The sequence below is a fragment of the Passer domesticus genome, chromosome 10, assembly GCF_036417665.1.
Source record: "Passer domesticus isolate bPasDom1 chromosome 10, bPasDom1.hap1, whole genome shotgun sequence".
NCBI lineage: Eukaryota > Metazoa > Chordata > Aves > Passeriformes > Passeridae > Passer > Passer domesticus.
Window position 1 is genome coordinate 11831678 of NC_087483.1, and position 23066 is coordinate 11854743.

Sequence of the window (23066 nt, forward strand, 5' to 3'; positions counted from 1 at the left end):
GCAATAACTCTCACAATGCACCCATAAAACAGTCAGGGGAGTTTAGGGGTCACCTATTATGTCATTTTAATGCACTGTGCAAGGCAGCAAGCTCAGTCCTGTGCCACTGCTTTGTGCCTGACTCCAGGACAGAGGCACCCACAGCTGGATGGTGCCCATGGGGAGGGGGCTTGGCCCTGCACTGTCACCCCCAGCCCTCAGGTGCTGCCACAGCACCCCTCAAGTACTTGGATTGTTAATGAACTCAAGGTGGCTTCTTCTTTTTCCCCATCTTCTTCTTTTTCCCCATCTTCTTCTTTTTCCCCATCTTCTTCTTTTTCCCCATCTTCTTCTTTTTCCCCATCTTCTTCTTTTTCCCCATCTTCTTCTTTTTCCCCATCTTCTTCTTCTTCTTCTTTTTCCCCATCTTCTTTTTCCCCCAATCTTCCCCCCGCTATTTTTCTCCCCCCATCTTTTTTTTTTCTCTCCGTCTTTTTTCCATCCTTTGTTGTTTGTCGCTGCTATTACTTTTAGTCGTTTTAAGGGAAAAGTTTAGTAGTTGTAAGGAAATTTTAGTGCTTATAAGGGAATTTTAAGAAGCAGCTATTGGTGCTTGTGGGCAGGAGGATGGCTTTGGCATGACCTTTTTCTACTGGAGCCAGATGTGTGTTGGCTGTCTAGATTATGTTTTTCATTGATTTCCACCCCCCTTGGCAATACCCATTGCAATACTGGATGTGCAGTAAAACCCCTTGTTCTTATTACACATTTTTCCTTTACAGATCAGCGCACCTTTCATGTCCCTAATTGTGCTAAGCCAAAAGAATATGGTGTTCTATGAATGTAAAAGATGGGAAAAGAGTTGTTCAGTCATCCAAGACCAAGGAAATGGCATAGCCTGGGTTTTCCCTCTCTGCCTGGTTAGGAGGGAGCCACAGAGCTCATATCAGTGTGTGCCTTTTCTGCCATGGGTTTAAACATGGCAGAAAACGTTGGTTTAAACACCTCTGGGCAAGGGTGAGAGGAGTCCTCTCTGAAGGAAGGAACTGAAGAATAATTTGATTGTAGTTGCTATTTGATTGTTAGTTATTTGTAGCTATTATTTGATTGTTCATCCCATAAGAGAATTGCTAACTGGGTGGCTGTCTGTGAGTTTGAGAAGAGTAACTGCCTCCTTCCAGCTGCAAACCTCTTTGGCTGTAGGAACTTGGTGATTAATAAAGAAAAGGGTTTAAGGCTGGCAGAATGTGTAGGAATTCCTCCTGAGCAGTGTCCTATGTGTGTGGGTTTTCACCACCATACCTCAGTTAACGATATGTGTAGTGTGGAACATATTGGTGCCTGTGAGGGCTCTGGCCTTGACCATGTTAATTAAATCTCACATAAATGGTAACCAGATGACATGCTTGTCTGCAGAATTAAGAACAAATTACATGGACCGTAATTGAGATTTTTTTTTTTTACATTTGTAACCAGTTTGCAATTCCAAGCAGTTCTTTGGCTTAATTCTGTGATAGGATTTCTGAGTTAGGACAGTGATATGGAGCCAAATTCCAGGCATTAGATATTTCTTCTCAAAGAAAGCAGGTGTAAATTCAGAAAAATCTGAATTTACTGACTAGGACATTTCTGAAGTAGCTAAATGTGGTAGCAGGCCTTGTTTCTCTTTGTCTGAATAACAGCTGCATTTGTATGAACCTTTATCAGAAGCATTTTAATGCTGCAGGAGCTGGCATTTCCAGTGGACCTGCCAAGAGAGGAATCCCTTCCTCTGAGGCAGCACAAATCAAATTAGCAAGGACTGAGTTCTTTCTTCTAATTGTAGGAGTTCTGTCAAACCTGTTTAATACTGAGATACAGCTGACCCACTTGTGTTTGGCACGTGTCAGTGACCAGAAAAAAAGCACAAGGTTCATCCATTGTTTAAGTTTTCAGCTTTGGTTTTGCTAAAAAGCTAACCAAGTAAGTGTTCATTATTTTTTTATCTGACTGGTTTTTCAGTATATTTTATGTATACTGAAAGGATATATAAAGGAGTTGAGTCCAAAATGCAAGCAAAGGGCTTGAGTTTCCTTTTCTATATTTATATGTGATTAAAATATCCTACTGTAGTTTCCATCATAGTTGGAGACTTAAAATTGCCCTTAAAGGTTTGTAAATTAAGGTATTTATAAAAAGAAAAAGAAAGGCAGTATTTCCTTGGCAAATTAGGTGTCTTGGATGTTACTTTGACATTGTTGATAACTCACTGCCATTAAATTTGTGATAAATTTGCACATTAAATGGATGTGAGGCTTGTGAGGAGGGAGCTGGACAGGGGATGTCAGGGTTGGAAAGCAATGATCAGTGCTGTAGGACCAGAGCTGCGTACAAAGTCTGAGCTCTGGGGCCCTGGGAATGTCCTGCTTTTAACTGGGCTGCAACAACTGGTCTGAAAAACTGTGGTGAGGGTGACTCTGTGAGTGGAAAAATGTTACTGTTGGATTCTGGCTTTTTTTTCACATGGATTTTTCACACGCTATCATTTCACAAGCATTTGGGTAGAGGCATGATGAGATGTCCTCGTGTCTCCTGTGCTGTTACTCTTCAGGGCTGCAAAGAACAATCCTTTTAAAAAAGTCTCTCCCAAACCATTGTGTGGGAGTTTAAAGTGTCTTGTTGGCAGAGTATGTTCTAGCTGATATTAGCAAATCCAAGTGCAGGCAGGACACAACTCCCTCTTGTCAGGGAGATTCTTGTGTTGGCACAGAAGACAAGGTCAAAGGCACCGAGAGCAGGGGCTGGGTCTCCTTTAATCTGTGCCTGGATGTTCAGGGACATGAAGTGAGCACTCCTGTGTGTGACAGTCACATAGCTGGGGACTCTTCCAGAGCTGCCACTGGAGAGCTCTGTCCCAGCAACCCCCAGCATTTCAATTCTCATTTCCAGCCTGATGTCTGTGTCTGCTCAACGCCCCTCCAGGCACAGCATCACTTTGGGGAAATGCTGTGGCAATTTCTGTACCCACGGGAGAAAGAACTAATCAAAGTTCAGCATGGCTAAAAACAGGCAATCATATTCTTCAGTTCACCATGAGAGAGTGAAAATAGCAAACAGCACAGCTTTCTACAGTTATACAGTTTTTTTTGTTTTCTTTTTTTTTGGAACCTCAAGGTTCTAAGATTTTGAGGTTTAATATGGCTGTAACTGAAGGAGATGAGAGGAAGAAATAGTTTGGCACAGAACATCCTCTGAATTTACCAACAGCTGCAGGAGGCCTGTGGCTTTTGCCCTCTCTCCTGTGTTTTCTTGTTAGGCTTTTTTGTCAGCAGGAAATGGGAAATACTCATTAAAAGTATGAAATGATTGAAAGAATGTGTCTTTCTGAGTACATTTTAGGTTTTAATTTTTCATGACTGATTTCAGCTGTTAAAACTAGGCTCTTTTTCTCCTAACTTGACTCCAGCTGTTAAAATACCAGTTTATAACAGGCATTTCTGGTGCTCCCTCTTACTGGCATAAGCTTGAATTTTGTACCACTGTATTTCTTACTTTTAAATACCACTTCATGATAGACTCCTGACTTCCAAATGATTACTGGATAATAATATTGTACACAGCCTGTTTCCTCCTCTCTGTAGCCTTATAACTAGTCACTGGCCAGGGGCATTGACCTGTTTTTCAAGTTTTGGCAGCCCCTGTAATGATGCTGGTATCTGTGTGACTGGATCAATGCCTGGAGGAGCTGTTTGGAGCCTGTAATTTGCTGACATGACATAATTATTTTTCCCCCATTATCACATGATTTAAAATCCCTCTAGCACAGCAATTTAAAGCAGTTTTATTCTCGAAATATCTTACACAAGGAAAAGAAAAAAACAGATTACATGGTTCCTAGATTTTTGTGCATTTTTTGATTAATTCTGTCAAATGCATTTCAGTGCCACTAGGTTTTTTTCAATTTTTTTTTCTGAAAATATGTATCAGTTTGCTCCAGGAGATGTAGATTTTTGTATAACATTGCAGAGAATCTTACTGGCACAGCTGGTAAGTTTTTGCTGTGTATGTGGTAAACATAAATGAGGCCAGTGTAGCTTTTGTTATGTGCTGATCATTTTTTTTGCATGAATATATAATATGCTCCACACATACAATAGATCTAAATAAATAATTATTCCCAACTTGGAGGGCATTTTCACCACATACTGGGTTTTTTTGATGGATTGCACTGGGCTCCTCAAGACCTATTCATTTCAATCAAGGCCAGTGGCAGTAATCTCTTGGTGCAATGTCAATCTCAATTATACTGGGGATGACACAGTGATATTGAAGTATGATTTTGGGTAGATACATGTCAAGTAACTTAACTTGACATTTGACCTAAATAGAAATACATATTCATGATGAATGGATTTGAAAGTATTAGGATTCAAAGTAGTGCGGTGATATTGAATAGTAGTAGATCTGTAATCAAAATACTGGAAAATCTGTTATTGAAACTATTTTTAAAAGTAATATTTTAGGTATTTTAATTTCTAAAATCAAATTATTCTGGAAATAATGTGGAAATCTGTCCCTTTTCACATAGTGCGAAAAGACTCCCTAATAGTTTATTTGCCATCAGGGTGAGAGAGAAATTGTGATTCAGAGCACCTCGAGACTGTTGTTCAAATTAATTGATTATTTTCAACATACTTTTTAGCCACTGCAGTTATGATCTCTGCAACACACTGAGTATGATATGAACTATCAGATCCTTTAATTAGAGTAGAGAAATGCTGTTTAGAAGTTGCAATGTAAGAAGGTGAAAAGTAGCCCAGTGCAAGTCTGGTGGGAGATGGTAGCTTAAAATAATGTCTGGATGCATTTATAATAATGTCTCACGTGTAAATAGAAATGTGTTGTCCCACTGTCTGTAGACATCAGGTTCCCTGCCTTTACAAACTCAAGGTGCACCTTGAAATGTGTGTCCCAAGCCAAGGGTTGGACAAGAAGACCATCTGTATTATCAGTGTGATATTGCAGAGCACAGTAAATCAAACGTTGTCACAGATGCATTGTTCAAGCTTAAACAAAAAGGGGAAAATTGCTTTGTAATTTGGTTTATTTTTGTTTGTTTGTTTGTTTTTTTAACTGGTTAGCTGTTTTATTTGCTAAGATTGATAAACTTTTTGACACCTTTGTACCTCTTCTTAAGGTTTTTTGTTTCCCCCTTCTCTGGGGTATATAACTGCACAGTTACTCCTGCCTGTGGCCAGGGATAGGGATCCACTGTGCAGTGCATGAACAGCAAAGACCTGAGCTCCAGGACTTTTTACAAAACTGTGGTCCTTAGCTGTGATGCATCATCATGACCTCCTGTTTTTCTTTTTGTCAACAGGATCTGTTTTCACCCTAAAAGTTCAAGTGAATGACATCATCAGCCATCAGTACCTGCGACAAGCGGTGGTAGAGGTGTTTGTTAACTACAGCCTGACAAATTCTACTCTTACTGGCAACAATGGAGCAGTGCTGGTCAAAGTCCCCTACAAACTGGGATTAAGCCTAACTATTGTCTCATACAAGGATGGCTACCTGCTGACACCTTTGCCTTGGAAGACGGCGAGAATGCCAAGTGCGTAAGCGTCTTACGGTCCTATTATTAAACTCTCTCTGGCAGTAATTAAATTTCTCTCCTAAGCTGTCTGGGTGGTTGCTGTCAGCTGAACACAACTCAGTGAGGTCAGTCAAGGGAGATGGTGCCTGTCAATGCAGATGTAAGGGTGAATGGTCCGTTAAACTTGTCAAAATTCTGATTATTCTAAAGCAGAAAACAGCCCTTTTAAAATCTAAGTGGGTTATGTTGTGACACACAGTGAATTCTTATATTTTTTTTTTTTTTGCCTAGAGTTGGCAAAGAGCTCCTAATGTGTCCTCACAAAAATCCTGTTGACCTGAGTAATTCTTGGAATGCCAATGCTTTTTGTTCTCTAAGCAGATATAACCTGTTACAGCTCTGCTTCAGCTGTGTTTCCTCACAGGTTTTCTTGTTTTACTACTGCATGATCCTAAAAAGGCACATGATTTTCTTAAAAAAGGAGACTTTTAAGTCACTCTTTAGTGACTTTCCAGTCACTCGTTTATCCATATGTATAAAACAGTAGCAAACATTCAACAGAAGTCTTTCTGCCTAAACACTAAAATATCTGTTCTGGATAATAGGAGTAATTTATTTAGTCTTCATATGCTCTCTGGTTTATTAACTACTCTCAAAAGATCAAAAGATCTTTAGATTTGGAGACCTTGGGGGATTTTTTTTTGGTTGCACAGTGTAATAACAGATATTATCATTTTCCACAGTCTACTCGTCCGTGACGCTCTCATTATTCCCACAAAGTCAAGCTAATATATGGCTGTTTGAAGATACTGTCTTAATTACTGGGAAACTGTCTGGTAAGTTCTGTGCATGCAGACTGTAACTAAACACTTTGTGATAGCCATCTGCACCCACATGTTAAAAAAATTAAGCATCATCTTATTCTCATATAATACCTGTCAAAGCCAAATTTTCTGTTAATTATGTAGCTGTGCAAGGGGCTGTGACAAGTGCTAGACTGGAAGTCCACAAATCATGGAGAAGATGGGTGTAAACAGGTTGTTATGCTAAGTGGATTTCTGAAGGGTAATAAAAACGCAGTTTGTCTGTTTTACTGTGGCTAAGACAAAATATTACTCTTTTACAGATGCCAAATCTCAACCGAGTGTTCAGTTTCCAAAATCTTTAATGAAGCTTCCAACAAATCACATTGCAAATGTTACAGCCTATCTGACAGTGCCAGAGCAATTTTTGAAAGTGGACAGCTTTCTCTATACAACAGGAATTATTTTAAATAAATCAGGTATGTGGATATGATGCTTAGGAATTCTTATAAAGAAAGATTGTAGTAGTTTAATGCATATGAGTGCACAGTGTTTCAGAAAAACGTGTGCTTAATTTAAGAGGGCCTGAACCTGCTTCCATTGTAGTAGATCAAAAAGCTTTGTTGCTCATAGCTCACAGGAGTGAGCTATGAACACATCAGGTGTGTAATCAGTGATACTCTATTTTGGGCCATGCAGCATGAGAAGATATCTTGCTGCACTGAAATACAACTTCAGAGTCTGCTTCTTACATTGTATGTATATATATATATATATGCTCGGGATTTCATGAGACTGTGGAACTGGTTTAGCAAACACTTCAAAAATGCAATTATAGCCAGACTGTACAGCAGGTGAAGCTGAAGAAATCAGTGAAACAGCAGCAGTTAACTTCAGCTGTGGAGTTCCTGCGTTTTTACTGGGGTGATTGGTTCTGGGGGTTACCCCCAGCACAAAGATTGCACGGAAGCCCCTGCTGGGCTCACATTCGGTCAGGCTGAGCAAATGTGGGACCAAGTGGTCCCTGTGTGTACAGAGCATGGCTGGAATAATGTTTTCTGTGCATTTGTTTCGCTGGAGAAGCACTAAGTGGTTTCATGAGTCGTAACTCTGCTCTTATACCACTGGGTTTTGTTAGTATCTGTCATTCTATCAGATAGTTTTTAAATTTGCATAGGCACCATAATCTCTGGTAGATTGTATTCTGTGCAGTTCCATCTTTCTTTTGTTCTTTCCTTTCTATTCCCAGCGGATCTGAAGCCATGAGGCTCTTAAATTCATTGTGGTGCAGGGAGAGGGCACTACATGGCTTATTTAAAGTCATTATACCCTATTCTTTAATTTTCATTCCATTAAAGGCAGCATATATACTGATATTTTGACAAAGATATTTTAAAATCTTTCTAATCTGTGTTTCACCTCTTTAAATGGAAGGCAGAAGGAAAGAAGCAGAGGAGAATAAGCAGTGTTTATCCTCTTTGAGTTTTCCCTTCAATCTGTCTGGCATGTGTTTTAAATTATTCATATACCCCTAAAGGAATAGGCTTCCTTTTAGGGCAGGTGGAAGCTAATTGATATCTGATGTGCCAGGAGTTCTCTCACAACCAGCTTCTAACAGCCTGCACAGATTTAACATTATTCTGCTACTTAGTAATTCTGTTTCAGCTTCTCTCACCATCTTGTCATACTGGGCATTCTGGAGCATTTGCAAACTGCTGAAAGGAAAACAAAGGAAAGAAACTTTCAGGCTGCCTTGTAAATGCAACATTTCCTCTGAGTGCTTTGACAAGCCTCATGATTAACTATTCAGTTAATTCTGGCTGCCAGATTAGGAAATTAATCCTTACAGGAGAGGTTCCATATGCTTTCAGTTTCATTCAATGTTATGCACATTGTGACTATACCAAAATTCTTGTATGATCTGTATTCACATCAGTTAGGGGCTTTGTAATCTGATGATCTGAGGGGGAAAATCCTTCCTTCCCCACCCCAAACCAAGTTTTGCCTCATGGTTAGTTCTATGGTCAGCACATAACCCAGATGTTGCAAATGTGCTTCTCCTATAGCATTGGTATAGAAATGACTCGGTTTTGTTTTAATCATATGTTGTTAAAAGTTCAGAAGAAAAATAATGTTGATTTTTATTTGACCAAGTTGGTAACAGCTGACTGTGTAGCCGGATGTGGATGAGGACTTGTCTTTAGTAGCTTAAATCTTCATGTATTTCTTTTAAAATCAACTGTGAAAGGAGAATTACAAGATATTTCTTGCCTTCAGGTTTCAAAAGCATGGAACTAACTCCTATTGCTGCCATATGTGTAAATGTTCTTTTGGCTGGGAAAGAACTGAACATAAAGGGTCCCATTCAGGTTACACTTCCTCTTCCCACAACTACTGTAAAATCAGGAGATGCTGTACCTGCCTGGACATTTGATATGAAAATTGGTAAGTGGGTTATTTGTTATTTATTCCTTCTAGTACATGTCTGTAGGTTTGGGCACGTGACACTGTGGGTCATGGACCAGTGATGGCATTATTCTATGAGGTGATGGTCAATAGGTGGTGATTTATTTTAATGGTCTATCTTGAATTGTTCAAAGGTATTTCCCTGCTTTCAATAGTTAAAAAAGCTTAGGTAAAATTCATTAGCATTCCTCTTGCCTGCATTTAGTGTACTGGATTTTTATTTTCATGGGAGGCTGAGTGTTCACAGAACATATATTTTAGGTGATGTTAAATTTCAAGCCTAGTAATTTTGTGAATTCCTTCTTATAAGAAAGCAAACCAGAACTGAAGGTTTGGGTGCTTTGTCTCCTAGAATGTAGCTCTAAAGATCTTTTGATGCTAGAACTGGAATAGATATTGCTTCAGTTAACAAAAACAATTCAGAAAGTGAAATGAAGGGGAAATGAGAGTTATCCAAGGGAACAACATAGTTCTTCCAGTATTCAAAGAGCAGGCTGGGGATTAGGCATTCTGAACCTTTTGTCATCCCTTCACATCTAATTTTAGTCAGGAGTGAGTAATGAGCTATGTCCATGTAACCCATTTAGCTGACCTGTATTAGGTGTGGGTGCATTAGTGTCCTGATTGTCCTGCATTGCACCTCACAGTCACCATCACACCTGAAATATGAATATACATTGAATATACAGGCTTGAAATATGCAAGTGAGTGAGGTCACATCTTGCTCCTTATCAAGGCAAAAAGCTTTTGTTCAGTGTTTGGAAGTACAGGAGAGGGACACCAGCTCTAACAAAGTGCTGTTTACATGGTCAAGAAAGAAACTGATCACCTTAAGGAAAAAAAAATCTGAAGAACATGGATTTGAATTAAGGACGTGCTAATAAAATTTGGCTAGGCTGTCTTGTGGGGGAAAAAGTAAATAGGAAATAAGTTTTTGCATAGAAGATTCAGTCTGTCTATACACCTAGAAGACTTTAGAGGGGTAATTGGTGGAAAGAGATGGCATTTTAGAGGGTTTTAGTCTGAGGTGGTAAAATATCACTCAGGGTTTAAATTTCTTATTGCCACAGCCACTTTTGCGAGCTCCTGTGCTGAGATTTTTTTACCTTCCTAAACAAAGCTAAATCAACACTGTTGTTAAACAAGGAGTTGACAGAACTGGAGCAGCACAGGATCAGGTTAGAATACAAACCAGTATGAGGTGTTTATGTGGGGCTTGAGGTCCTACTCAGCATCCCTACAAAGGCTTGCTGGCCTTGGGAGTAAAACAGGAGGCAGGAGCATGGTCTGCTGATCCAAACCCCAGTAAAACCAGTTGTTTCTTCTTCTCCAATGGGATGGACTTTACAGAGATTCCATAAAGGCAAGCTGTTTGTAATGGATGCTCTCTGAGGTGTACCGTTCACTGCTGCTTGCTGAGGAGAGGGACGGAAGGATGGTGAAAAAGGACAGCAACTTTTGGGGCATAAATTAACTTGTACTTTTTCTCCCATTTCTTTCCCTCTAACAGTAAAAATTTGCAACTGTATTTGCTTTCTGGATGTTTATTCTTAAGTATATTCCTTTTATTTTTTTACCTTTTATCTGACACATGGAAAATGACTTTTTTCCAAGGTAATTGAGTAATAGCAAGGTATGTTTTAGTCAAGGTTCTGGTGACTGAGGGCAGCTGAACACCTCAGCTCTGCAGCAGGCATTGCAGACCATCCATAAGGAGCAGCAGGCTCCCATCTGAGCTGAATGCAGAGCTCCTGCTGCACTCAGTAATGAGCTCTGGCCTCCAAGATGCTGCATGTGGGATGTCCCCAGCAAGACACTGACACAATTTTTAACTCTGAAGCCCTTGGGTAATGTGTTATGATGGTAATCAGAGCTCCCATGTCAGCATTGACAGTGGCAAGGGAACAGCTCTGTGTGTGCGCTGTGGGCTGACCCACATGCAGCAGGAAAAAGATAGAATCTGCTTTCACAGGTCTGCCTGTGCAGTGCTCCTGGGGCTTACTCCAAGTGGAGTACTGAGACTTCCTGGAAAATGAGCTTTGGTAATTGTACTCAGCTGCTGTAAATGCACAGTTTGTTCATCTGTATCGAGTGTGGCTTCCTTCTTACGAAATGCTTTGCTGCATTAGTGCTAAAAGTACTTTGTGGATTTTAATAGAAAGCTTGCATTCAACATTAAATTGGAAATTATATCCTTCTGCTTGAATGGCAGTAAACCATAGAGAAAATGGGCTTACTCATGAATCACATTTTACTATTTTTCCTTAATACCGAGTATTTTCTATGTAGTATATTGGGGGAAGATGTAATTTGTTGAAAAGGATAGCAAACATTGTACAGCTTCTTATGGATTTGTTCAGTCAAGATAGAACTTCTGGAGATCTAGAAGGTTTTTTTGCCTTTTATACAAGGTTTGCTGGTATTGCTTCTGACTCTGGACAAGATTTCTCAGGTGGCTGAGAAAGCACTTTCAGGGCTCTAGGTGGTTGCTGCTGCCTTTCCCCTCTGCCAGCCATCACAAGCACCAGGAGAAGGGAGATGCTTTCTTTTCTCTGCAGGTGTCTTTATTATCTGTGGCAGGTGTCCATCCTCATCTTTACCTCCTGGCTGGGACACATTTACTTTTCCTTTGCTGAAAGAAGGGTCCTGGAAGAAAATAAAATTGAAATTTCTATAAGCTTCAGATTACATGAGTTATACTGTTTACATACTTTGATTATTGGTATTTAAAAAAAAATGGTGGTTCTGTCTACTTTTCAGTATTTGCAAGTTGAATATAGAAGGTTGGTTACATGAGGCTTTTTCTGTCCTTAGAATTTCAAAAATGGCCCACAATAAACATATTTAAGTGAATTAAGTATAGTTCTCTCTCTTCTAATGGATTGTAGAAGCTGGCATACCATAATACCTTTCCTTTGCCCTGCCAAACAGATGGTGTGGAATCTGTGTCCTAACAATAGCACTTCCTTGGGCTAACTGAACTGTTACAGCCTCGGGGCAGGGAGGAGGAGAGAAGCATCCAAGACAAACATTGTTTATCCTATTGTGGCTTAATAAGATTAAAATGTTTTCCCACTAAGTTCTGCTAGCTGATGTTAAACTTGTGTTCATATGCATTAGTTACCTGCTCCCTCATTTTTCAGTCTTTGCCTTCATGCATGCTGAAGGTTGTATAATAGGTTTTATTTATGTGCATATCTGTGAAAGACAGTTATTAATAGAAAATGAATCATATTAAGTTTATTTCTGGTGAGTAATGTTGATGCTTTGTTTCAAAGTAAATGGCTACAGATGGATGTCAGGAGAGGAAGTTTGCCTATTTAGCTAAAGCTGTGTAATAAACAGTGGCTGTCAGAAATGGCAGTTTTTCCTCTGACCTTGTATATCTTTGATAGTGGCCCAGTTTCTGGTGGTTTGAGGTATAGAAGAATCCTGCATGGCATGTGCAATGTTTTGTCCTTTTTTTTCCCCCAGGTGCTTGGGTAAACCGTGGGCTAGGAATGGTGAAGGAAGTGGATGGCCAGTTAGTATGGACATACACGGCTCAGCACTTGGGCTACTGGATAGCAGCTCCACTGCCTGGAACCAGAGGTATGGCAACAACTGCCCAAGCAGCTGCTGAATGCCCCATAAGGCTGTCAGTTTGATTGCTTCATTTAACAGCAGGAAGGGAGAAGTGACATGCAGCTTCACTACTTGGATAACTTTTGTTTGGGTCCTTACATGCAACTTCACTACTTGGATAACTTTTGGGTCCTTACAGTGATTTTCTTGCATGTTTTGTAAATTCTTATGAAGGGATCTATCAGAGAAACAGTATGGCTGATTGCAGAAACAGCACTCTCTAACAGAGCGCTAAGTAGAAAATGTAGGCCACTTTTCCAAGTTAGTTTGGACAATTAATACAAATATAATTTGTTTGGAATGAAGTAGATGTCATGGTAAGCCGTTAGTATTCAAGATGAACCTCTCATTTTCACCTATCCTGCTGAAACAGCAAGGTGAAGAGGGAAGGCTGAACATTATACCATTGGAACACAAAATCGCTGGAAAAGTACTGTTCAGTTTATTAGCTCTGCACATCAAGTGGAATCATTTGGTTTTAAGAACTAATGCTTGTCTGGTTTTGTTTGATAATCTAGAATCCATTATTAGTGCTGTTTCCAAGGACATAACAGCCTATCACACCGTGTTCCTTACGGCCATACTGGGAGGAACTGTTGTCATTATCATTGGATTTTTTGCTGTTCTTCTTTGTTACTGCAGGTAAGCAAAAGAAGTTCCAGTGAGCTCATTATGAGTGGAATTTGAGATTGATAAAATAGTCTTTTGAGGTTAAGACTTGTTTTCTTAGCTCAACTGTAATGTGTAGCCTAATATTTTTTTTAAATTATAGTTGTTACAGAACTTCATTTTAAGGTTGTGATGTCAAATTACAGTACAACTTCTCAACCAAAGTCTAACCTTCAGCTTTGGTCAGTCCAGTATTTCCTAATATGCTCTGCAGTCACCTTGCTTCTCTTTTGCATAGGGATAAATGTCGTCGCACACAGAAGAAGGAAAAAAACTCAACCAAGCTGGAGGTCATAAAAAAAGACCAGACAACATCAACAACTCACATAAATCACATCAGTGCTGTCAAAGGGTCTTTGAAGCTGGAGGATAAGTCCCAGTTATATACACCGAAGATTTCTTCATACAGCCCTCAAAGGAGGCTGTCCATAGACACAGAAGATGGAAAATCACAAGACAATTTTAAAATCTACTCAGAGGATGCTTCTTATCAGTCATCCTGTCAGACTGGTCAGGCAGGAAATTCAGCCCATTCAGTGGAGCCTAGTGCTGGAGTGAGGCTTTTACAGCAGCCAAAGCACAGTAACAGTACTATTTCCCAGGCTCCTAGGGAGATTCCAGACCAAAACAGGTACCTTTCACTGAAAGAGGAGATGTATGGGCTTTCCCATATCCCAGAACATCTAATGCATATTTACAATCAGCCCATTGCTATTCTTCAAACCTCAGACCTTTTCCACTCCCCAGAACAACTGCATCCTGCTAAATCAGCAACTTTGCCAAGGAAAGGGCAGCTGGTGTACGGCCCCATGATGGAACCCATGAGTCGGGACAGTTACATGCAAACACTCCCCAAAATGCCAGTGCACTCTCATCCCCAGCCTTCTGCCTGCAGAGATGAGAACAGTGCCCTGGATGGTGAAGAGGGCCTGCCCTCCCAAACACCCAACTGGGGCCGGTACACCAACAGCTTACTGGAATCTGTCTCTGTTCCTGGGACACTGAACGAAGCAGTTGTAATGACTCCGTTTTCATCTGAACTTCAAGGGATTTCAGAGCAAACACTGCTGGAGCTCTCTAAAGGAAAACCATCTCCACATCCTCGAGCATGGTTTGTGTCCTTGGATGGGAAGCCAATTGCTCAAGTGAGGCATTCTTTCATAGATCTGAAAAAGGGCAAAAAAACTGAGAGTAATGATACAAGTCTGGACTCTGGTGTGGACATGAATGAGCATCATCCTAACAGGAAACTGGAGAGAGAGAAAACTTTCATTAAAAGCATGCCACATTCTAAGATTCTTTACTTGGAAGATCTGGATCTGAGTAGCAGTGAAAGCGGGACCACTGTTTGCACTCCAGAGGACCAGGCTGTGAGACACATTATGGAAGGAGGGAACGGGTCAGTCCTAGAACAACATCATGAGGAAGGTCTAAGGAAAAAATCTCTACCAGGAAGTCATGAGTCTGGCATCCCTTCTGCTAAAAAAAGGGATAGACCACCTCTCATGAAAAGAGATAGCAAAACCAATATCTGGAAGAAAAGAGAGGAGAGGCCGCTTATTCCTATAAATTAAAACACAATGTGCTTTGTGCTGTTGCTCTCCCTGCTGGTTGTTGATCTCTTGCCTGCTTCTGTAATTCTGCAGTGTTGGGTTTACAAGGGAAATGTTGTTTTCTAGTATCAAGAAAAATTTCATTTTTTAGCACACAGATTGAGGTACCAAACTTCAGCTGGGCAACTGATAGTCCATGTGAATTGAAAACAGGGAAATGCTACTATTAAACTTTTCCAGTTCCTAATTGCACTGGCAGTATGAGGAAGGCCCACATTTTACTTAGCCTGTCATTCTTGGACACACCTTTGGGAATGCACAGTGAGAAATGTAGGCACATTATTTAATTTTTTTGTACTTGTTGCTAATGCAATGGTAGCCTAGTTAAAGCCATTCCTAGCCTTGTTCCTAATCAACACGACCATCTGTACAGTATTTTATATGTGAACTTTTCTAGCTATCTGTTGTTACTTCTTTGTACAATGTGAAATGTTTCATCCGTTGGTCCCTCAACACCAGCAGATGAGCTCTGCTGGATTCATCAGCAGAGCTCTATAGCATTACTGCCCTCCCTGTGTGCCCATCCGTGTGCAATTCCATACAACACTGGGGGAAGGGGAAGTGTACAAGTGTGGCCTCTGCACCTCATGGCCCCCACTGTCTTAAGGTGTTGCCCATCTTCTTTGTGTAGACCTGCTTTGTCATGGCCCCTGGATGTTGAAGACTGGCATGGGCTATGAAGGGTGCACGTCCAGCAGAACAGGACTGGTTCTCGTAGCATTTGGAGCTGCAGCTACTCCTGATCCCAGTGTCTTGTTTTGGCTTCTTTGTCAGTGAACATCTTCTCTATGTTGTTGGGCCAGCTGTGCTCCAGAATACAGCCTTGAATCTCTGCCTATTTCTAAGTGAGAGTTTGGCCCATGATGAAAAAGTGTGCAAGATTAGACAAATTATGCCTTGGAAAGAGTTTCTTGAGCAGGAAAGCTCGGCACCGTTGCTTTTTATTTTATGTTTAAAATAATGAGAGATCGTTTGAGGTTTATGTGCCTACATTTTGCCGGCCTGAGCTGCTTTTGTCTAGGTTTGCAGAGGAGTTAAACAGGCTTTAAAAGTTGGGGGGGAGGGTTATGAGCATGAGACAGCAGATTGCAAAATTTGGTCTATAATGCAATATAAACACTATTTATGACTCATCTTAGAGTTAAATTTACCAAAAGTCATGAATGCATGAATTGTAACTAAGATATGTATAGAGGAAGGAAAGGCCATCAGAATATTCTTTAATTTTAACATTCATCTTGTCAAAGTGATCATTTCAACTTTGGCTAACAGAAAAATGGATGCATCTCTTAATGTGCTTCATATAGTAAACAGAATGTATTTCTGTGGCTTTGAGGCTGTTTCCCTGGTGAAATAAGTTCCAGCATTTTGGCTTTGGCAGTTTGATTAAAAAATCATCCTAAAAAAGCTTTATAACTATTTACCTTAGAGCTTGGTTAAGGGCCTGTACCAAGACCTAAAGATAAAATGCCTGTATTTGAATTGTGACGTGAGTGGTGCTTGGTTGTCTGCCCTGTAGTGCACTCAAGAGTTGGGAAGTATCCTATGCAGCTGGGCTTCTGGGAGTATTTACTCAGGAAATATTACTGTGAATTATGTCTGTGGTGTTGGGATTGTCAGGTGTCTGGTGCTGTTTCTAGAAGGATATGGAAGGTAACCAGGATGGTACCAGCAATGCACCGGTCCAAATTGAGCATTTGCTTCATGAACAAAATGTCCCTATTGAATTCAAGTAAGAAAGTGCAAATTAAGCTTGAGGTAGGGGTGTGTGTGGTGGGTTGACCTTGGCTGGATGCCAGGTGCCCATCAAGCTGCTCTATCACTCCCCTTTCCCAGCTGGACAGGGGAGAGAAAATAAGATGGAAAACAGCTCCTGGATTGAGATTTTGGTAAGGCAGAAACAAATGTTTTCATGTGCACAAAGAGGAAACAAATAGGTTTGTTCTCTGCTTCTCATCAGCAGGCAATGTGTGGCTGCTTCCTGGGAAGCAGGGTTCAACACTTGTAGTGGTTGCTCCAGAAGGCAAACCTTGTAAGTAACAAATACCCCCACTTCCTCCTCCTTTCCTTAGCTTTTATATCTGAGCTGATGTCACATGGTATGGAATATGCCTTTGGTTAATTTGGGTCAGCTGGCTTAGTTGTGCTTGCTAGGATCTTGCCCACCTGTTTGCAGGGAATGCTGGGAGTCGGCACTGATGCTGTGCCAACCCTGCCCAGGAGTAGCCAAAATACTGGTGTGTTATCAGAACTTTTCCAGCTCCCAGTACAAAGCACAGCACTGGGAAGGCTGCTATGGGGAATGAACTCCAGCTCAGCCACACCCAACATCCATGAGCGTCATCATCACAGGTGGGAATCTCACTCCTATGCCTGGAGCACTCCTTCCCCTCCTTCAGCACTGACCTTGGTGTCTGCAGAGTTGTTCCTCTCACGTGTTCTCACCCTGCTCTTCTCTGGCCATGATTACATCAGCATAATAACTTCTTTTCCTTCTCAAATCTGTTATCAGAGAGATGTCACAATCATTTCTGACTGGCCCAGCCTTGTTCAGCAGTGGTTCTGTCCTGGAGCTGCTGGCATTGGCACTGCCGGACATTAGGGAAGCTTCTGGCAGCTTCTCACCTCTGTAGACCCCCCAATATCAAAACCTGACCACCCAAACCCAATACCCATGGTCAAGTAACAGTCCCCTTGCAACCCCTGGAGTGCAGATATCCACCTGCAGCCTGTGGAGGATGCCTGAATGAGGCTGTGAACCCATGGAAAGCTGTGCTGCAGCAGCTCCTGGCAGGAGCTGTGAGAGAAGAGCCCCTGCAGCAGCAGGTATCCTGGAAGTACCTGTGGGCCTCTGGGGGACTCAGGCTGGAGGCAGGCTGTGCCTGAAGGACTGCACCCTCTGGAAGGGTGAGCCACGTTGGAGCAGTTTGTGGAGAACTGTTGTTCTTGAGAAGGACTCAAGTTGGAGAAGTTCATGCAGAGCAGCTTCCTGTGAGAGGGACCCTGTGCTGGAGCAGGGGAAGGACTTTAGTCCTTGAGCAGTGGCAGAAACCACACATGGTGACCTGACCCATTCCTGTCTCAGGAACCACACATGGTTCTGACCCATTCCTGTCTCAGGAACCACACATGGTGACCTGACCCATTCCTGTCTCAGGAACCACAGGTGATGGACTGACCCATTCCTGTCTCAGGAACCACACATGGTGACCTGACCCATTCCTGTCTCAGGAACCACACATGGTGACCTGACCCATTCCTGTCTCCGTGTGTCACTGTGGGGAGGAAGTAGAGCTAGGAAAGAGGGAAGGGTGGGGGGAAGGGGTTTCTGAGATTTATTTCACTTGTCATTATCCTGCTCTGGTTTTGTCAGTAATCAATTCAGTCTAAATCCCCAAGGTGAGTGAGTCTGTTCTGCCTGTGACAATATTCAGTGAGTGATCTCTCTTTACCTCAATTCAGGAACCTTTCATTGCATTTTCTCTCCTCTGTCCACTTTGTGCAAGGGATTGGTAAGAGTGGCTTTGGTGGGTGCCTGGCATCTAGCCAGGGCCAAACCATTACAGTGTGCAAATAAGTCTGTAATTAAATTGGCCTCAAGAACCTAAAAGAGGTTTAATTATGATTCATCTATTTCAGATGTGAAGATGGCTTGTCATATTAGTATGCCTTTGCTTCTCTTTCTAGGTAACAGGAATTTTGTTGTCCAATACCAAATAAATTTTCACAATTTTTTTTTAATGTACAGTTCTACTGGATTTTTTAATATTACTTTCTAGGCCGAAATATTGATCACTTCATCTTTTGTTTTGTTTCCTACATCAGTAGGAATCAATTCATATATGCACATTTCTTCTGAAAGCTGCCCTTGAGGTTCAATATTGCCCTGTTTGCACATTTGCATTGGTTCTGATGGCTCCCTTTTCAATTCTGTTGAACATAATAGAAAATACCTGACCAGCTAATGGTTTTGAGGAATTCATATTAAGTTCATATGTCTTTACTTTAAATTTGTTCACCTACAGTAATATTCAGATTTTTTAAATGCATTTTTCATTGTATATACCAAAAAGACCTAATTTCTCAAATTTACTTGTATCATAAAAAAATACAGACTACTATAAATGGCTTTATTTACATGAGTTGAAAGGAAACAAGTTTGACACTCCATTGTTCTTATTCTCTGACAGAGTAGGTATCTGCTTGTTAAAGAAAAAGGATTAGAAATCCAACTCTAAAATTATTATGATTTATATTAATACAGAATATTTCCAAATATATCAGTCTTCACATTCCAGCTGTATGTTGGAATTTATACACTGGAAAAACCTGTATTGCCTGCTAGAGATTGGAATTATTTTTGGCTTTAGATAATTTAAAGAAGGAGTTTGACTATGCTTAGCTCTAAAAATTTTAATTCCACAAACATTCTACATGTTGTGTAACTTGTGGAGAAGACAATGTCACAGTGAAGTGTCACAAACTAATGGTTTTCTGTATTTCTCTATATGATTTCAACATATGAATTTATAGGAGTCACTGAATTTATTTTTTAAGATTTTTTTTCTGTTGGATCTTTGTGGCATTAACAGACTATTCAAATGCTGGTGCCAGAATTAGGCCTGTACAAAAATTAGCAAGGATTTGTGGCACACAGCTCTTGGAAAGGCTGGGGAAACATTCAGAGGTTTTCACTTTTTTGAATCTGGAGCTTGCTTACCTTGAGAATAAGAAAGGAGAAATGTCTGTGAGCTCCTTCTAAGGAGAGGAGAATGAATAAGGAAAATTGGAAAGATTACAGCTTCTTTCTGACGCTAGTTTGCAAACTGGTATGTGTTTTGCTTTGGTGGAATCAGTTCTTTCTGAAGAACACAAATGTTTGCAACACTTATGTCTCAGCTCTTCACAAGGCACTTCTTGAGCTGTCAGCTTTTGCAAGAAAAGCCCTTATTTATGTACATATAGTTTTAAGTGCAAGCTCACTGAGAGTAATTTTTAGATTGTTACCAAAATGCTAGATATTATAGATGAAAAAAAAGGTGGGGGAATCACTTAAAAATCACATTTGATTAAGAGAAGAAAAGTCCTTATGGTGCAATCAGAAAATAGAGCTCTGGTATTACAAACCTGAAAGTAAAAATTATGTGTTGATTAGGGACATTATTTACCACCATAAAACTAGAGGTGACACACCAAAAATAATCCAGGATGTAGGAATGTTTAGTTGTCTCCTTTGTTTTTATGCAGTAATTAGTACCAAAGAGGATGAAATGAACTGGCACCAGTATAAATTCTTGTTAGTTAAAAAGTGACAAAGTCTCACAACACTACTGATCAAACACTGTGCAAATGAAAAGGCAGTGCACTACATCTGCTGTCTAGTGCTTTCCATTAGGAAAATCTGGAGATAAATTAGCCTGCTGAAGTGCCTTTCTCTTTCATCAGACTTATTTTATCAGTGGGACACCTGCCTATCTGAAAAGCACATGATGGTTTTTTTTTCTGTTAGCCAAAGCCCCCTAAATTCATACAATTATGCAGCTTTTATAATATTTTAAGAGGCAGATCTAGTGCTTTTTATGTTTGAATACTGACTTCTGCATGTTGATGATGATGGTAATTGTTGTAAAACCTAGCTTTTGTATTTTATGTTTGAAAAGAAATTTTAAAAATATATCTTTAGCAATCTGAACAGTAGTGTCTTTTAAAAATGCTCATGCGGGATGTGATTCAACTTTGTGCGTCAAGTGCAAGCATCTTGAAGTCACTGGATTTACAGGTATGAAACTGACTGGGATATTAACTTCAAACATGAAATTAACGTATGTTTATATACAAACACTTATAACTATAAAAGTCCTTTTTTCAGCTGCTAGCTTTGCTTGTCAGTAGCAGCAGAAATTGTATGGAGATGGGTATGTAATTCTTATTTTCTAGAACCAATTTTTATCTCAATTTGGAGCCTAACCTGCATTGGTTTTTAATAGCTTTTTAATTTTTTTAAAAAAATTCACTGGTATTATGAAAACACAGTACTATGCCTACGGAGCTAAAGATGAGCATTCTTTTATAATAACTTGTACTAATTTGTGCCACACTTCTAACAATAGGCACTACATTTGAATTAAAGAATTTATATGTAAGGTGGTTTAAATGACTTGAATCTGAGCTTAGTTTTCTTTTAAAAGCAGTATTCATTGTATTCAGAAAAAATAAAAAGCTTCAGGTTTTTTTAAGACTGGCACGGCAAAACTGTCATTTTTCACTCACTCTCAGCCTGAAAACTGTTTTACCAAATGAATTTTTTCAGTCAGTTTTAGGACTTACTGAACATTCCTATATTCCCCTTCCCCAAAACATCCTGGTAGTTTATTCCCCAGGTAATGGATTTAGTTCCTTTGAAGCACTTGTTGCACTTCAGTCCACATTAGAACAGTACTATTTTTACATGTCACTGTGTAGAAAGGCAGATTTTAGTGCTCATTAGAGCATGTTACTCATACAAAGCCTGGCTCTGGGTGTTGCAAGGCAGGTGAGCTCATGGCACTGACTGTGCTCACCACCTTGAATTCTCGAGCCTCATATTCAACAAACGCTTCATGACCTCAGCAATTATTTTCAAAAACTCTCTAGTATGGATATTGTTTATGTAAAACATTCTTGATATTCGGCATCCTGGTTTTAAGTATTTCTACCTTTTTATATTTTGTCAGAGGTGTCTTTTCATCTCTGTATTTACTACAGTATCAGTGTATCTGTTGCTGAAAATGTAACTAAGGTTTGTAAAATGTTACAGCTTATGCAATATAATAAAAATTTGAAAAAATTATTGATGCCTGAAATTTTATTTGTTTATCTTTGAAGCCATATGTTGTTTAGGGACATCTCTCAACACTTGCTTTCCAAATATCATTAAAGGTATTTCGGTCATCACCATAATTCCCATTACAAAAGAATGTCATCCTCCTTCAGGTTACCAGTTCTAATAGAGTCACATTCTCTGTTCTATTATTTGTGAAGAAAAACTTCTTGTAGTCTTCAGCTGGACCTTGGAGACAATTTCCTTGCCAACAAACAAAAGCACATCAGCAGAATAAGGAGCTAGGTTAAAAAGTTTTCAACCCTTTATCATAAAGTCATAGCTAAATTATTTATTTGGACAAGGACGATCCAAATGCATGCTTACAGAATCATTTGGAGATGTGCTGCACTAAAAGCAAGTTGAAAAACATTTGCTTTGTTTGCTGTGGATGTTTATTTACAAAGCATATGTTGTTTACTCTCTAGGTGAAGTTGATGCCAAAAAATTTTTATTTTTTATACATTTTTCATAAATTTGTAGCTCTGTAGACTACTATTATATAATTATATAGCTCCTTAACTAACTCAAGTAATTTTCCTACCTTTTCTCTTAGATTTTAGAACAGCAAGCTAACCTTCCTGGAATCTTACTTAGTCTTTCCTCTACAGTGAACCAAGGACGTTTTGTTTTTTTCCAGATGTCGTAGACATAATAAATATGGGGCTAGAAGCTGGGAGAGGGCTTCAGAGGGGGGCAGAATCAAAAGGGGAGTTTACTTAATTAACTGTTCCTCTAATTGGATGATTTCTGTTAAGTGTGCTAATTTGTTCCACCTTTAAAATTGTCAGAGTCCTGTATCGTGTGCATTTTGCCACACTTGCACCTGAAGGACCTTCATTGAAGGTAACCACTTTTTGTCATTTAATATTGTTTGGCTTGTGATTTTTGGCATCAAAGTCATTTACTTACAATAAGGCAGAGAAGTAAGTGACAAACTATAAGATATACTCAGAGACTGTCAAAATACTGGTTTAAAAATATTTATTGTAGCACTTTCCTATGCTGGAAATGCTCTGCAGTTATTACAAGGGTTTCCAAGGTGGCTGTTCAGTCTTGATTTTTCTGTTGCATTCACAAGTTGTTTAGTTTCTAAATTCTATTAGAATGAGAAGTTTTTCTCTGTAAAGTGGACACTTCACTGCAGATCCATTCTCCAGTTCATCTTGGTGGTCTGCCCAAAGTTTTATGTATTTAATGTGAACATTATCACAGATGTATCTACAGAAAATTAATTCCAGTTTATCTCTCCAAAATTAAGAAAAATCACATAGCCATCCTAAATATTAAATAGATATACATATTAAATAGTCTTCCCTATTCTTTTCCTCCTTCCTCTCCACCCAAATTTTTGCTTCTAAGATTGCCACATTTTCCTGGATTGCAAAAGGGCTGTAACAACTATCAGGTATTTTTCCTTGTGCATTTATTCTATCATTAGAAGTGTAGCAAGTCAGAGAACAAATTTTATGCCTAAC

The 23066-nt window shown here is 39.8% G+C and overlaps 1 protein-coding gene across 4 annotated transcripts in view; it reads left to right on the forward strand.

Moving 5' to 3' along the window:
* The window catches only part of FAM171B (family with sequence similarity 171 member B), a 37999-nt gene extending 16441 nt beyond the window's left edge, over positions 1-21558 (forward strand). For all 4 annotated transcript variants that reach the window (XM_064433776.1, XM_064433773.1, XM_064433774.1 and 1 more), the window contains 7 exons: positions 5339-5572; positions 6298-6390; positions 6681-6836; positions 8635-8802; positions 12298-12414; positions 12966-13089; positions 13355-21558. In XM_064433776.1, the coding sequence (XP_064289846.1) occupies positions 5339-5572; positions 6298-6390; positions 6681-6836; positions 8635-8802; positions 12298-12414; positions 12966-13089; positions 13355-14690 (2228 nt within the window). In that variant the 3' untranslated portion in view covers positions 14691-21558. The remainder of the gene's footprint in view (positions 1-5338; positions 5573-6297; positions 6391-6680; positions 6837-8634; positions 8803-12297; positions 12415-12965; positions 13090-13354) is intronic.
* The last annotated feature ends 1508 nt before the right edge of the window (positions 21559-23066 follow it).